Source organism: Asterias amurensis, chromosome 3 (genome assembly GCF_032118995.1).
Source record: "Asterias amurensis chromosome 3, ASM3211899v1".
Lineage (NCBI taxonomy): Eukaryota > Metazoa > Echinodermata > Asteroidea > Forcipulatida > Asteriidae > Asterias > Asterias amurensis.
The window spans coordinates 8,516,224-8,530,312 of NC_092650.1; the positions used below are offsets into that span (position 1 = coordinate 8,516,224).

At 39.5% G+C, this 14,089-nt stretch overlaps 1 protein-coding gene across 1 annotated transcript; it reads right to left on the reverse strand.

Moving 5' to 3' along the window:
• Positions 1-1,907: 1,907 nt before the first annotated feature.
• On the reverse strand, positions 1,908-13,179 carry LOC139935183 (uncharacterized). The gene is made up of 5 exons (XM_071929654.1): positions 12,842-13,179; positions 8,401-8,901; positions 7,617-8,160; positions 6,960-7,204; positions 1,908-6,521 (listed from the first exon to the last, which is right to left on the reverse strand). The coding sequence occupies exons 2-5, from the start codon at positions 8,826-8,828 to the stop codon at positions 5,480-5,482; spliced, it is 2,259 nt and encodes a 752-aa protein (XP_071785755.1). The 5' UTR covers positions 8,829-8,901; positions 12,842-13,179; the 3' UTR covers positions 1,908-5,479.
• Between the last annotated feature and the right edge of the window lie 910 nt (positions 13,180-14,089).

Here is a 14,089-nt window from a genome sequence, read left to right on the forward strand (position 1 = left end):
GGGCCTTTTATTTTTCTCTACATTATTTTGCCAACGATTTTTGTGGGAGAAAATGTAACTAGTTTGCATCGAACAATCTTGTGACGTCATGCAAGTAAATGTGGCTTCTTTTTGGCCGGCAACTGCACCACGCTAATGCATTATGTATGCAATACATTTTCTCCCACCAAAATCGTTGGCAAAAATGTAAAGAAAAACACAAGGCCCAAAAACGAGTGTTGGTAAAGACCCTTCGGGTTGTGCGTGACATCTGGCGTGCCGCGTACGCCTTGACTAAAGGCTACCCGTCACATGGCCCGGACGGGACGTCACAAGACCTGAGATACAAATACATCGAATAACGCACGATTGACGCACACACACACATGTGACGCGTGCGCGCAATCGTTCCCTTGTGACGTCACGTACAAGTTTCACGAGCAAGGGTCACGTGCCTTGTTAAATCAACGCATCGTTCCGTAGTTACAAAAACTGGGTCGGGGGTCAGGTAGATTGGCACCCAGCTGTTTCATAACTTTGAAGGTGCGCAACAACGTCTAGGGCCTAGGGAGGAAGTGGTAATCTGCATAATTGGTAACATTCCACCAATCGGATCTCAAACCATTGTTGAATTTAAGATCGTTTATCGTTACGATGATCATACAAAAATTATTGTCTCATTTTGGTGAGAAAATAAATGAGAATTTCAGCTCTTTGATAGGAGTTTTCCTACATATTTATAATGGGAACTAAGCATTCCAAATGCAAATTACATCTTTTTCCGTGAAATGTGTTTTAATATTATTGTTGGCGCATGTCATCGTTTATTTTTAACTAAGAGCACTAGCCTAACTACCTGCACTGTTTATTATAATTTTTCATGTATTTCTGTGAGCTTTTTGCTGACATGTTCCCACGGCCTGCCTACTTTTGCACTTCACAGCACGATAATACTCACATGTGAGGCTTCGTATAGGAAAGATGAAGAAGAATAACCCATTCATGACATTTGCTTTGGTTTTAATTCAGTTAGGTTAGACAGTAACTTATTATTGACAAAAGTCCACCTCTCAGTCTAGGTCGACCATTGTCTGGGGAAAAAATATATAAAAAATAAGACACATCTACTTAAAATCTATAGAATAATTACACTTTAAAGACCTTTCTTTTGTTGATCATGTTGATGAACAAACATCTTTGGTTTGCTTGGACGGCTCAATCATACAAGCTTTAGACCTAGAAACTGGGACGCTAGATTTCCTTTTCGAAATTTTTGACATTATCGGTTATTTCGAAAATAGGAGTCTAACGACTCAGTTACTGGTGACATCACAGATCTTTTAGTAAAACTCACAATTTCAGTTAAATAAAAAACCTCTCAAAGCTATTTGATTTGCTTTCAACATTCAACACAGTATATTTGAATATCTTTGTAAAATTGAATGTTACAAACAATAGCGATCTGTTTTCGATTTGTCTTCATGGCTTTCCAAAGTTAAAAACTTATTGGCTGTGATGTTTCAAAAGAATATAGCCAGAACAATGTACAATATAGTTTAGTTACCAGGACTTTATGCACTATAATGTCAAAGACACAAAATCAGATGGTTAAACAAAAGCTGAAGTTGAAACAAAAGCTTTCAAACTGTTGATACACAAAATCTGGAAACCGCATCGCTTATTAATTGTCTGTTGAATACTACAACAAATAGCGCTGTGTTTTGACATAACTTTGAGAATCAACTTTATTTCTATCTGATGGGGAAATGTAAAATTACCAGGAGTGCTTTTATGAAGTATTAGGCCTATATTTAGGTGTTCGGGCCAACAGCCCGGAACACCTCTTATTTTTGTTCGGTTTTTTTTTTTTATTGATACTTCTTCTTCTTCTTCTTCTTCTTCTTCTTCTTCTTCTTCTGTACGTCCCTTGTCCCCCTACAAAAACATCTTTCCAAACATCGTATGAACTTGAAACTTCACACACAGTTAGATATTTATTAGGAGAAGAAACCGTGTGAGATACGTCATGATGACGTCATCAATTCTTGAGTTATGAATATTCAAAGTTTATTAATTCAAAAAATCATAACTTTTGATCTACATGAGGGATTTTTACAATCGAAACATCATCGGAATCGTCATTGAAAACTCCGTAAACGCCCCACAGACATGACCCCATTTTGATGTTGTCTTCCGGCTCAAAAGAGAGGTTGAAAATTTCAAAATTCACGTCTAAAGAACAACGTAAATCCCCATTGGTATGTGCATAAACATTGCACGTAGGCATACACACAACGTGTAGTGTATTAGCGGTGCAGCAGAGCACGCTCCAGTGATCTCCCATTCTGCTTATTAGCGGCGATTGTCCGCTAAAAAAATCACACTTCCCAAGCACATATAAAGTTGAAACTTCACACATAGTTAGATATGTATAGGAGAAGAAACCGTTTGAGTTATGTCACGATGAGTTATGTCATCAATTCTTGAGTTATGAATTTTCAAAGTTTATTATTTCAAAAAATCATAACTTTTGATCTACATGATGGGTTAAAAACTCCGTAAATGCCTCGAAGACGTGATCCCATTTTGAGCTCGTCTTCTGGTTCAAAATCGAGTTTGAAAGTTCACAATTTCTTGTATAAAGAACTACGAAATTTCCCCATTGGTTGTGCGTAACACTTGTGGCGTACACGTGTAGTGTATTAGGCATAATGTATTTGGTGGCATGCTGCCAAGTTTGTTGTACTCTGTGCCATAGCGTGATATGCATAGAGCTATAGCTATGCAGAACGCTGCGAAAACGATTTCGTTTCAATCTTCAGCGTCAAATTGTTCAAATGTTACCCTTCTGATGGCTTAGTGGTCAATGTGGAATTAAAGACGGAGTTTCGCTGAGATGGCCACCTACTTCAGTGATTCATGGGACTTTTAATTATGTGAGAAAACAACAGTACAAAATGACGAACATTGGTCATGTTTTGGTTAAACACCGAGAAGAATAGAGACGTTACATCGATCGACCACTCCCCCCGGGTGAAGGGCGTTTTGGGCCCACGGAATTCACGTCAGTATTACGATATCTATTACTTCTTGAACTTAGCATAATCATCAATGGTTTTGATTATTTGATAAAACAACTATCCAAGTTATTTTGAGTTAAATATTTTGAAGAAAAAAAATCTCTGAAATAACATAAGCCCTTTCAAACTTTCTCTAGTAGGAAAGGACGTTACGTAAACTAATCTATTTCTACCTCCATGCACAGAAATGGATGTTACAATACAAAACATTCAAAGAAAACAGAATGGTTAAAGCATAAGGCCCAAGCAATTAGGAGTGGTCTTGCTAAAATAAACTGCCGGATTAAACAAAACTTTAGTACAAACAAATCAATAAAACAATCCAGATTTTCATCTTCTTCTTCTCTTCGTCCCTTGTCCTCGAACAAAAGCACACTTCCCAAACTCGTATGAACTTGAAACTTCGCACATAGTTAGATATGCATTAGGAGTGGAATAATGTGTTAGTTAGGTCATGATGACGTCATCCATTCTTGAGTAATAAAAATTCAAATTATTATTTCAAAAAATCATTATTTTTGATCCACGTTTTTTTTTTTACTTCTTTTTTAAAACATTATCAATAGAGCGCGAAAAAGCTTCATGAAGAATAGTCTTCGTTCAAGGCGGTTAAACATACATGCCCCTTACAGTCTTTTCTTCAGTCGTCAGTCAATATTTCCTAAGTTCATATTTCCTAAACTACATAAGCTATTTTGACAATCTGTACATCATATGAAAGGGCTTTACGTACTTGACAGAAATGGATATGTTGGTGAACTTTCGTTGACCTATTGACCTGTTTAAACGGGAAGTGACTGTGAAATGATTTGAAAGGGCGTGGTTTATTGTCTTTTAGGTCGAAATAAACATCCTTTGATGCTTTACCATCACACCATACAAGTCTGGCAAAGGTCTGGTTTAAAACAAATATTACCGATGACGTCACCAAACATACACTTTTACTAGATGACGTAATCATGTAGTTTTGACAGTTTTTGTAATTTGAATCATTTATTACAAATCTTGAGAACAAAGCAAGGTGTAATATTTGTTATTTAATCCAGGCTTTTACTCCCGGAAACCGAACACCTTGAGTTTGTTCACAAACTCTCAATCTCTAGTTATTCTAAAGTTATGCTATTGAGTGACTTCGTACTTGATACTGCAAATTTTAGTAGTGTGTAGAAGGCTCTCTGGGTATAAACATAATAATATCCATCAATGAGCTTCAAGAATGAACCTCAATACATATCTAATTCATAATCTTTGTCTTTAACTCAACTAAGATCGACTAACTGGTATGCCAGTGGATATGCCCCAAAATCCAGGCAAGAAACTGAAGAAAAGATCAAAGTTCAGATTCTGGGTAAGTACCAAGTGGAAGTGTAATTTGTTTATTAATCAACAGTAAATATCGGTCTGTTGAGCAGCCAAAATGTTTTGTACCAAACACATTGTAGTCAGTTTGTCACGTTAAACCCACATCTCTTGGTTTTTTTTTGTAACAACTAGTTGAACGCAAATTTAAATGCTAGGGCCCAAGTTCATGGAGCTGCTTGACGGTAAGCATTTTTTTCTTCCTAACTGTAGCAGACAATTTTGCTGAAGCGTAAACCTATTTCACGACCTGTTGCTAGCTTCAGCACGTGACCAAAAACATTTTAGTTTGAAGAAAGTGCTGACAAAATGGCGGGCGAAAAAAATGCAGAGTGGCGATGCAAAACAAATCATCACCTTTGTCTGGTACGTGTTATTTGTATAATTATAAAGGTCTTTTACGGACCCTTTTTGCCATGCTTACCGCTTTTAGCAAAATGAAAACATTGCTAGGTGCGTCCAAAATCGACCGTTAAGAAGCTCCATGAAATAAGCTTTTGTGCTATTTAAAATCATTGTAAATGCATGGTGTGAGGAGATCCAAGTTTACTGCATCAACCCATGGTGTATTTCAAACAGTGCAAGCAAAATGGCATTCTACCCAAATACAGAAATGTTATCTGGGTTTAGTATTTTTATCTTGGTTAACAAAAATGTATGAACAGATGAAACTAAATAAACGGGCCTATTATACTGTTGACCAATGTGAATGTTTATTTAACAAAAATTAATGATAAACCTTCTCACCACTACATATCCAAGAAAAGTGCGTTGGGGTGCAAACATGACGCCAGGGAAATTATGTGGAATAAGATATTTGCTTTTGTCTTGAAAACGTCGAGCACAGTACTATACTATTATGCACAAACTTCCCGCATGACCCCCCCCCCCCTTCCCGCCTGTACCGAAAACTGTTCAAAATGATACAGAAATTGGTTTAACTGACACAGCAAGCTGTTTAGAATCTCACTTTCTCGAGAATCCGAGTCACCAGGAAAGAGTGAATGACCACGTACAATTTCAACTAAATCGGTAACTTTATAATTTAATTGTCTATGTCATCATGATGGTGTGATCCTGATCCGGCGAGGTGGTGCAGAATGTGATCGTATTCGCCTGGTTGAAGTCAGGCGATGAGCGGTTCCCGTCTTCCGGTTGGTACCTGATTTGGGACGCCTCTTCGTACGTGGTTTGTCCTTCAACATCTGCAGCTCTTCCCATTGTTTCTGCATGCACCACTTCTTAAAGACTTCCTGCGCTGCTTCTTCGCGACCGGCTTTGGCACGTTGCTTCTCATCCTCCTTTTGCTTTGCAGCTTTCCTCTCCTGCTTTTGTTTTTCAATTTTCGCGGCTAGCCAGGTTTCAGTCGATTTACCACCGTTCAGTCTTGCCGCGGCTTTCTTTTCCGTCTCTTGGTCCTGTTTAACCGACTCGGCTGCCAGCTTATCGGCGCGAAGTCTCCCCTGGTTAGTTTTCTTTTCAGCCCAAGCTTCGAATGTCAGCGGAGTTTTTATCTGGACCTGGTCATCGCACTCGACGACCAAAGTTTCATCTTTCTTACCGAATGCATCATTCAGCATTCTGTTAACTTTGTTAACTAGCTTCCGATCTCGTGCGTCTTGTGACTTGGAGGCAAGCCAGTCATTGAAAGCTTGTTCATTTTCTTCAGGAGTTGGTTTCCTTTTGGAAACCTTATACGGTGATGGAGACCCATCACTGAGCTTGCTTTCCTCTTCCTTCATAAACTGCAGGCGTTGAGGGTGTTCAACTGGTAGATCTATTACATGTCGGAGCTTATCGTTTAGATAGTTGATTCTCATATCATTTATCTCTCTTGAGTCTAATTCTTCTGAGGACTGGTCACTGCTGTTTGAGAACGAATCATTGGCCTTATTTCCCATAGTGATTTCATTACCGTCTCCACGATCATTTCTAGGTACTTGTCCATTGACATTGTTGGTTTCACAAGTACCAAGATTTTGCCTGGAGTTGTGCCTTTCATTGTCATTTGTGACGAGTATTTTTCGAAGACAACTTTTTGCAGCATCGGTCTGTACCGAGTCCAGTGATGGACGACTACTAATTGGAACTTGTACAGGTGACCTTTGAATAAGATGAAAAAAATTTAAGATTTAAAACAACATACTATATGACAGATTTCGAAAATAATTATTCGATTGACATTTTTTTCCATATTCAATGGTTTTGATACCTTTTGTATATCCAGTTTATGGCCATGACATGAGTACCTATAGTCATTGTGAATGAAGATGAGTATAATTTATCCGTATAGTTTCAGCTTTATTAGTCGTCAAGTTTTGGAAAAAAATGTGAAAATCACAGACCAATGTTTTCAAGAGGTGCTAAAGTGACATTGCTTTGCTAATTATCTCAAAAATACTACAGCATCTCAAAGCAAGCTTTCTTCCAGCCTTTAAACCGTTTAAGACTGTGGATATTGTGGTCTACAAAAACTATGAAAATCCTTTAACAGAGTTCTTTTAAAAACTACACCATCCCATTATCTTTTCAGTGACGAACCTATAATATGAATCCGATGGTATCGCTACACTATTCTGTATGTTTTTGCTGGCGGAATACTTGTCCATGTTTGTGGGTGGTCTCTGTGAGTCGCCGGGTGAAAACTTGACTGATTTGGGCGTGGCACTTTTGGGTCTTCGTCCAGCTGTTGATGAAAGAGCTGAATTAGGACGATCGTGGAGACGAACTGAGCGTGCCATCGATTCCCTATCGGTTGTGATCTTGCTTCCATGTGGAGAAGAATCCTGTTAGAAAGTCAAAGTTTAATATCAGATATAAGCAATTTCGTGTGCTCTGCTAATAACTACAACAAGAAAATGCGCGTAAAAACATAAGACAGTGAACAGCCGAAAAAATTATGACTAAAGTGCGCATTGAAAATGAACATGTGTTGTCGACAGCTCTTTCCTTTTATACGGAAAGCAGCGGTTATGTAGAAAATGTATTCTACCAACGAGTGTTCCGTGAACAGAAGCCGTCTGCTCACATGAATCATACTATAAAGAGTATGATCTGCTAAACATCTTTTAGAAAAAATAACAAAGCAAAGTTTGCGCTAAAATTCGATTAGTCTCATGTTTCACAGAAAAACAAATTTATTAAACTGTCATCAGATATGTTACACCTAATTTATATCGGTGCACACCAAGGGCATACCTCTGTCTTGGATGGTGCATGGAGTTGACTGCTTTTAGCAAAATCGCGGAGAGACTCCCAGCTCTCGGTGCTTGACGTAGCACTGTCATTCTGAAATAAAGAACTATGAGCCAATTTTGAAGACAATGGCCTCCGGTTCCTCTCGAAGTAATGATGATGATGCTCCCGACCCTTCCAAGCAGTTATCATGAGTTCTGGACCGGGAGTGATCGCCAGCTCCTTCAGGGATATGGTCGGTGCTACGCTACTCCCAAGTTTGGACTTTGGGAATCTCGGAGACGTGGACCAAGTGCATGTTTTTTCCTTGGTGGCCTTGTTGGCAAGAATCCTTGCGTAGAGCACGACCCGTCGTTGTGCTCCCTGCTGTCCGCAGGAGGCGGCAGTGTCTGCCGGTGTTTGGTGGGAGGCGTCTTTAATTTCTAGCAACGCACCGTGTTGAAGGAGGCTGTCGATGCATCCATTGTTGCCCATGGCGCAGGCAACGTGTAGGGCTGTCCTGCCGGATGGAGTTTGGGAATTCGGAAGAGCACCATCGCAGAGCAATCTGGAGATAAAAACATTAGTAAGTTAGGACATGTTTTGTCACATTGTGCCAGAGGACAGTGAATTAAACATAATTTGTATTCTGGAAATTACCTAACATGACAGGCCTCGAACAAGTATCGCCTCATTATGACTAATTTGAAGTATACGACTTTCGGGATTTGTGAAAATTTAAACGTACGATGACCTTCTATTCTCGACAACAAGAGTGTGAAATAATTAAATCTTTGCCAATACTCACCTATCAACAAGGTAGTGAAAGCCCTTGTGTGCAGCAATAAACATCGCAACAAATCGCCTCTGTGACATCCCATCAACATCCATCGTCATTGCAACTTTTCTCAACACCTCTTTCAAATCGCCTCTCAATGCAGCATCTACCAACCCATCGAATCCATACGTGACTTTTACGGGTAGGCGCGCCCCCGGTATGACGCACAGCCTGCCCAGGGTATCCCCGTCGGTGAGAACAGAGTGATGACGATACGAAAGAAGTTGCAAGTCAGAGGGGATGCCACACACTAGTTCAATCAGGGACTTGAGCTCTGCCACGGTGGTGGTGTGTCGTACGTTGATTGAGGTGAGCGACCCTGGACCTGGGAGCTTGGCAAAGATCTCGAATGACTCGGTGAAGCGGCCCGTTGCATCTCGCACGCCCACATGTGCCATATTGCGAATGCGGGAGGATGCAGACCCAGTGATGTTACCTGACAACAAGGGAATCGCCTGCTTTTTCAAAACCCTACAGAAAATCACAAAAGTGGGTGAATAAAAAAAAATACCGGGACAAGTAAAATATGAGTTGCAACTGAGAAGTTTGGATAAACAAACAAGATGGGGAAGTTGCACATCATTAACAACATTTGCAAAGTGAGGCTTAGTACAATAAGAATAACGTGTTTTGGGGTGAAATCCCTATTGTAAAACATGGTGGTTCTGAGAGGAATCGGAATTGGGAAACTCCCTCAACCTTTAGAACATAGGGGATTTGCCTATCATGTAGCTGTTTAGCGGAGACTCGTACATTGTTCCAAACAACAGACCCACAATTTCTCAATCCGGCCGTCCTCAGAACCACCACTTCTCACAATAGAGATGTTACCCACCCGCAATAGTGTGTTACTGCAAAACACCTAGGCCTACTCAGACAAAATTTGGACCAGAATGTCAAGAAAGAAACTAAGGTGATCTGCATTGGCTACAACGACAGGGTAATTCAGCTTGTTTTATTGTACTAATGTCAGCATGAACGGGGTGCAATTAACAATGGGGCAAGAAAAACAACCAAGAAAAAACAAGGCCTAAAGGCAATGTAAATATACTTTTGGTAATTACTCCAAAAGTTAATGACCATAACAATTTACTTGAATGGTAAAGACTACCGGAGAGCCGGCGATTATATAAAACTTTGTCAGAAATTACCCCCTTTGATGTAAATGTAGTTTGAGAGAAACGCAGTTCTAAATTGGATCTATCTTTGAGAGGGCAAGGCCATTTTCATTTTGCAGAGGGCCGGCTCTTAAAGGAACACATTGCCTTGGATCGGTCGAGTTGGTCTTTGAAAAGCGTTCTGTAACCGTTTGTTATAAAATGCATTTGAGTAGAAAGATGTTGTAAAAGTAGAATACAATGATCTACACAAATATGCCTCGAAATTGCGTGGTTTTCTTTTTACCTCGTCGACTAACACGGTCGGCCATTTATGGGAGTCACCGTGTTGCGACGTAAAAGGAAAACCGTGCAATTTTGAGTGATACTTGTGTGGATCATTATATTCTACTTTTAAAACATCTTTCTAACCATTATGCATTTCATAACAAACGGTTTGAAACGCTTTTTATAAACCAACTCGTCCGATCTTGACGAGGCACGAATAATGCCAGCACTTGGGGCAACAGAGGCCGTGGCCTACCGTGGCCTCCGTGTAATTCCAGACCTGACAAAAGTTTTCACCCAAAGTGAAACTGGGAAAGCCAATTCTGTGTAACAAGGTTTTCCCCTTTTCTTTCATTTTTTTCCTACAACTTCGATTACCAAATTTTCACAGGTGTGTTATTTTATGCCAATTTGTGATTCTGGTCTTTGACAGTTACCAAACTTATGGCCTACAGTCCCTATAATGAATCTAAATCGTGGCACAAAGCCAATGCTCCTGTAATAGGAGCATGTCTTTCATCGCCACACATTTTCGCCGCGGGGGATAAAAAAATCAATCGATATTAAGACAAAATCGACGAGGCGTTTTGTACCACGAGTCAAACTGACTGATGTTTAATGCCAACAAAGCATCTTAAGATATACATGAGTTATTGATTAGTCGAAAGAAACGATCCTTGAAGTTTTGTTTCATTTACTCAATTTTATTGAACTTACAGCTCGTGTGTTTCCATGGCAAAATCTGCATGGCGCTGTGCGATTCACTAATAAATGAAGCTTCTATTAGCCCAATTAATTATTAACAACTATTATCACAAATCTTTAGAAACTCAGCTATTTTATTATTTTATCTCGGGCAGGAGGCCGATATTGCCATTATGAAATTGATGCTGATGATCAAACACTGTGACTATAAATAAGTGCCCGGCAGTATTGTGGCTGAGGTGTGAACACACTAGGCCATATAAATATTATGTTTGCAAGGCTACCCATTACCTTGACGAAGATTGAGTGATAGGAGCCTACCCTAATAAAAACTATCTACACAATAATTAGGCCGATCATTTTAAGTGTGAACTTTATCTAATTATCTATTAATGAATATTTTTTTTGTAAATACATAATTCAAATGTTGCTCATGACAACGTAGTTTGCACCAGAGAGCCACGGGTTTTATGGGAGCAATATGCATACAATATAATTTGTTACATGGGATATGACCTGCTACGTTTATTAAAATGTCCACCCCAAAATGTCAACATCACTAAATCTTTTATTAAATTTAGAGTGAGGAGCAAGTTAAATTCCATACATAATGTGTAGTATATAATTCTAAATCAGATTGTTTCAAACTCCCAGCTTTCCCATTGTTCTTCATCATGACACTGTAAAATGGATACCACTGTACACAAAATAAACGTGCATGGATGAGGAAACCCCTAGGGTGACAACATTATTGAAGGCAATTATTAGCAAAATTGTGCATTATTGTCTATAAACTTTGTATCGACATTTTGTAGGTACAAACTAACTCTAATTGACGTTAATCATCGTTTACGAAGTAGTCCCTAGCCTAGAGGCCTACTGTGGACTAAAATTATTGACATTATCTACACCGGTGAGGTATAGAGTGCAGTCAACAGTATGATGATCACCAAGAAAGGAGGCGCTATACTATGGTGGCCCTGAAGGGACACAGCCAGTCGTGAATATTTTCGCGACGTCGTATAGTTATTCACGACAAGTCGCGAATATTTTCGCGACGTCGCGAATATTTTCACGACTAGTCGCAAATATTTTCGCGACGTCGTATATTTATTCACGACAAGTCGCGAATATTTTCGCGACGTCGTATATTTATTCACGACAAGTCGCGAATATTTTCGCGACGTCGCGAATATTTTCACGACTAGTCGCGAATATTTTCACGACTAGTTGCAAATATTTTTTACGACGTCGTGAATAATTCTGCGACTAGTCGTGAATAAATTCGCGACTAGTCGTAAATATTTTTTCAGTAGCTTGAGTGTGTAATTCTTACACGGCACGCGTAGAGAGCCAAGCTATATAGCCACTCAGCTATGTGTATGGGGCCCATGTTTTATCCAGTAGAATTGCTATCGAAGTTCGAAAAAACAGTGTCTGACTTTCATCAATATTTCGGGGGTTTTCAAGGTTGATTTACTCCAAACCCAAATAATTCTGAATGCCAAAGGATTAATCTTTCAGTTAAACTTGGTGGGGGATTACGTGATGCGTTGCACCCTGCCGTGACGGAACGAACTCGCGTTTCAAGTTGGAAATAACAACGCAAATTGCTCTTACATTTCAGGTAAAAATTGTCAAATTTATTTGCTGAAATTGTCAATACATTATAATTAAACTTATCATTGGGTTGTTGTAAAATTTACCTCGGGTGACATATAACGTTATGTTTTATCTGAAGAGTGAAAGTGCCAACGTTTATTGCCTAGCATAGGATAGCCTTCTCCTACTAAAGTACTAGTAAAACTATAACGTCAGGCCTCGTAGGCCTACCGTAAGGGCCATACGTCAACGTTAGTTTTGTTTAAATAACCCACCATCGATTTGCAAGAGTCGGAATTCTCCTCCGGATCCATCATCGTACGGGACAGCTTTCAGCTTAGTCTTACTAAGCCGTCAACGTGAATACAGTAATTACACACTCAAGCTACTGAAAAAATATTCGCGACTAGTCGCAGAAATATTCACGACGTCATGAAAATGTTCGCGACTAGTCGTGAAAAAATTCGCGACTAGTCGTGAAAAAATTCGCGACTTGTCGTGAAAAAATTCGCGACTAGTCGTGAAAAAATTGGCGACTTGTCGTGAATAAATTCACGACGTCGCAAAAATATTCACGACGTCGCAAAAATATTCACGACTGGCTGTGTCCCGTCAGGGCCACCATACTATACGATACCTGTAAACACTAACAGATTAACAATACGATAATATAGATTACAAATGCCGACATAGCAATTGAATATTAAATGAAAACTCACCATGTTTCAGACCTTGCTCAAGAAGTGGAATTTCAGTACATTTCTACTTCCATGCTTCTAAAGTTCCACGATGGAGACTAAAATCAATTTTTAGCACACTTCCGCGTCAGGTCGAAGTTAGTGCCATCAATCAGACAGTAGCCCAATTTATGGGCCATGGTTGAACCCCTATTCTAAAACAACCTTTCTCCCTTGAAGGTTATCAATGTTGCATGACGACAGTCAACAACACAATTTACCAACACCAACTTCAAGCAGAGAGTTTTATGATTAAATTATGGTCCTCCCCTATAGAGGTGAACAGTTACACACATTGGAGCACAGTGTCATGTGAAACAGGCCCATGCTCGTTTTATATTGTTGTCTAGCCACTACAACAAAGGGACCATCTAGAGTCCATGGATACACAATGAATGGCACTCGAAATCCTTTATTTACATTTCAAAGGGTTTGACTGCTTCTAGTTATCGCTGTCATTTTGTGGCTGTCAACAGATCATCGTATAACACGTCAATTGCAATTGGAGATTAAACCATAGACTGGCAACAGGCATTGTTCATTGGTAGTAGGCCCAAACGGTGTGCATGTAAAATGAAGGTAGCCAATCCTACCTTTATTGTTAAATGAATACAAAGCAGCTTTCTAGCCGCCCAAAGGCGATGCCTAAAGTATTTTATGCAAAAAAACACGCTGTGTCTGCAACGTTCCAGATGCTTTTGAACTTGGTTGTTTGCTTTATGTTTGGGCGCCCTACAGTCATGGCAGAAGCGCAGAATATAATGTGAAAGTTGGATACATCCCTGCTTTTTCACACAATTTGTTTTTAATTGGAACAATTTATACTATTGGCACCCTAATACATACAGTTGTATGTTGGACATAATTGTTACGTTTTTCATTAAAATGCACAAAGTGCGTCGTCATATCATTATTGGTAACTCGGCCGATGTGGCCTTTAGGCCTAGTCAGTGCAAATTGTGCAACCTTTTAGTTATTTAAGAAAGTTGTGCGGTTTTTGCAATGCTTTGGTTTATCTATTTGGATTGTCTTATTTTTCTGCAAACGTACTACTTTTTAAGCTCAATTTGGGATGCTGAGCGAATTGAAGGAGCGAGGACATGGCGGGGGGGGGGGGGGGGGTGGGTAGAATTAAGACACAAGTCATGTTTAATTTCCACCAAATTACATGAATAGCGAACAAGGAATAGGGAACTGTCCAACCTTGATTTGGCACAAATATTACGATAG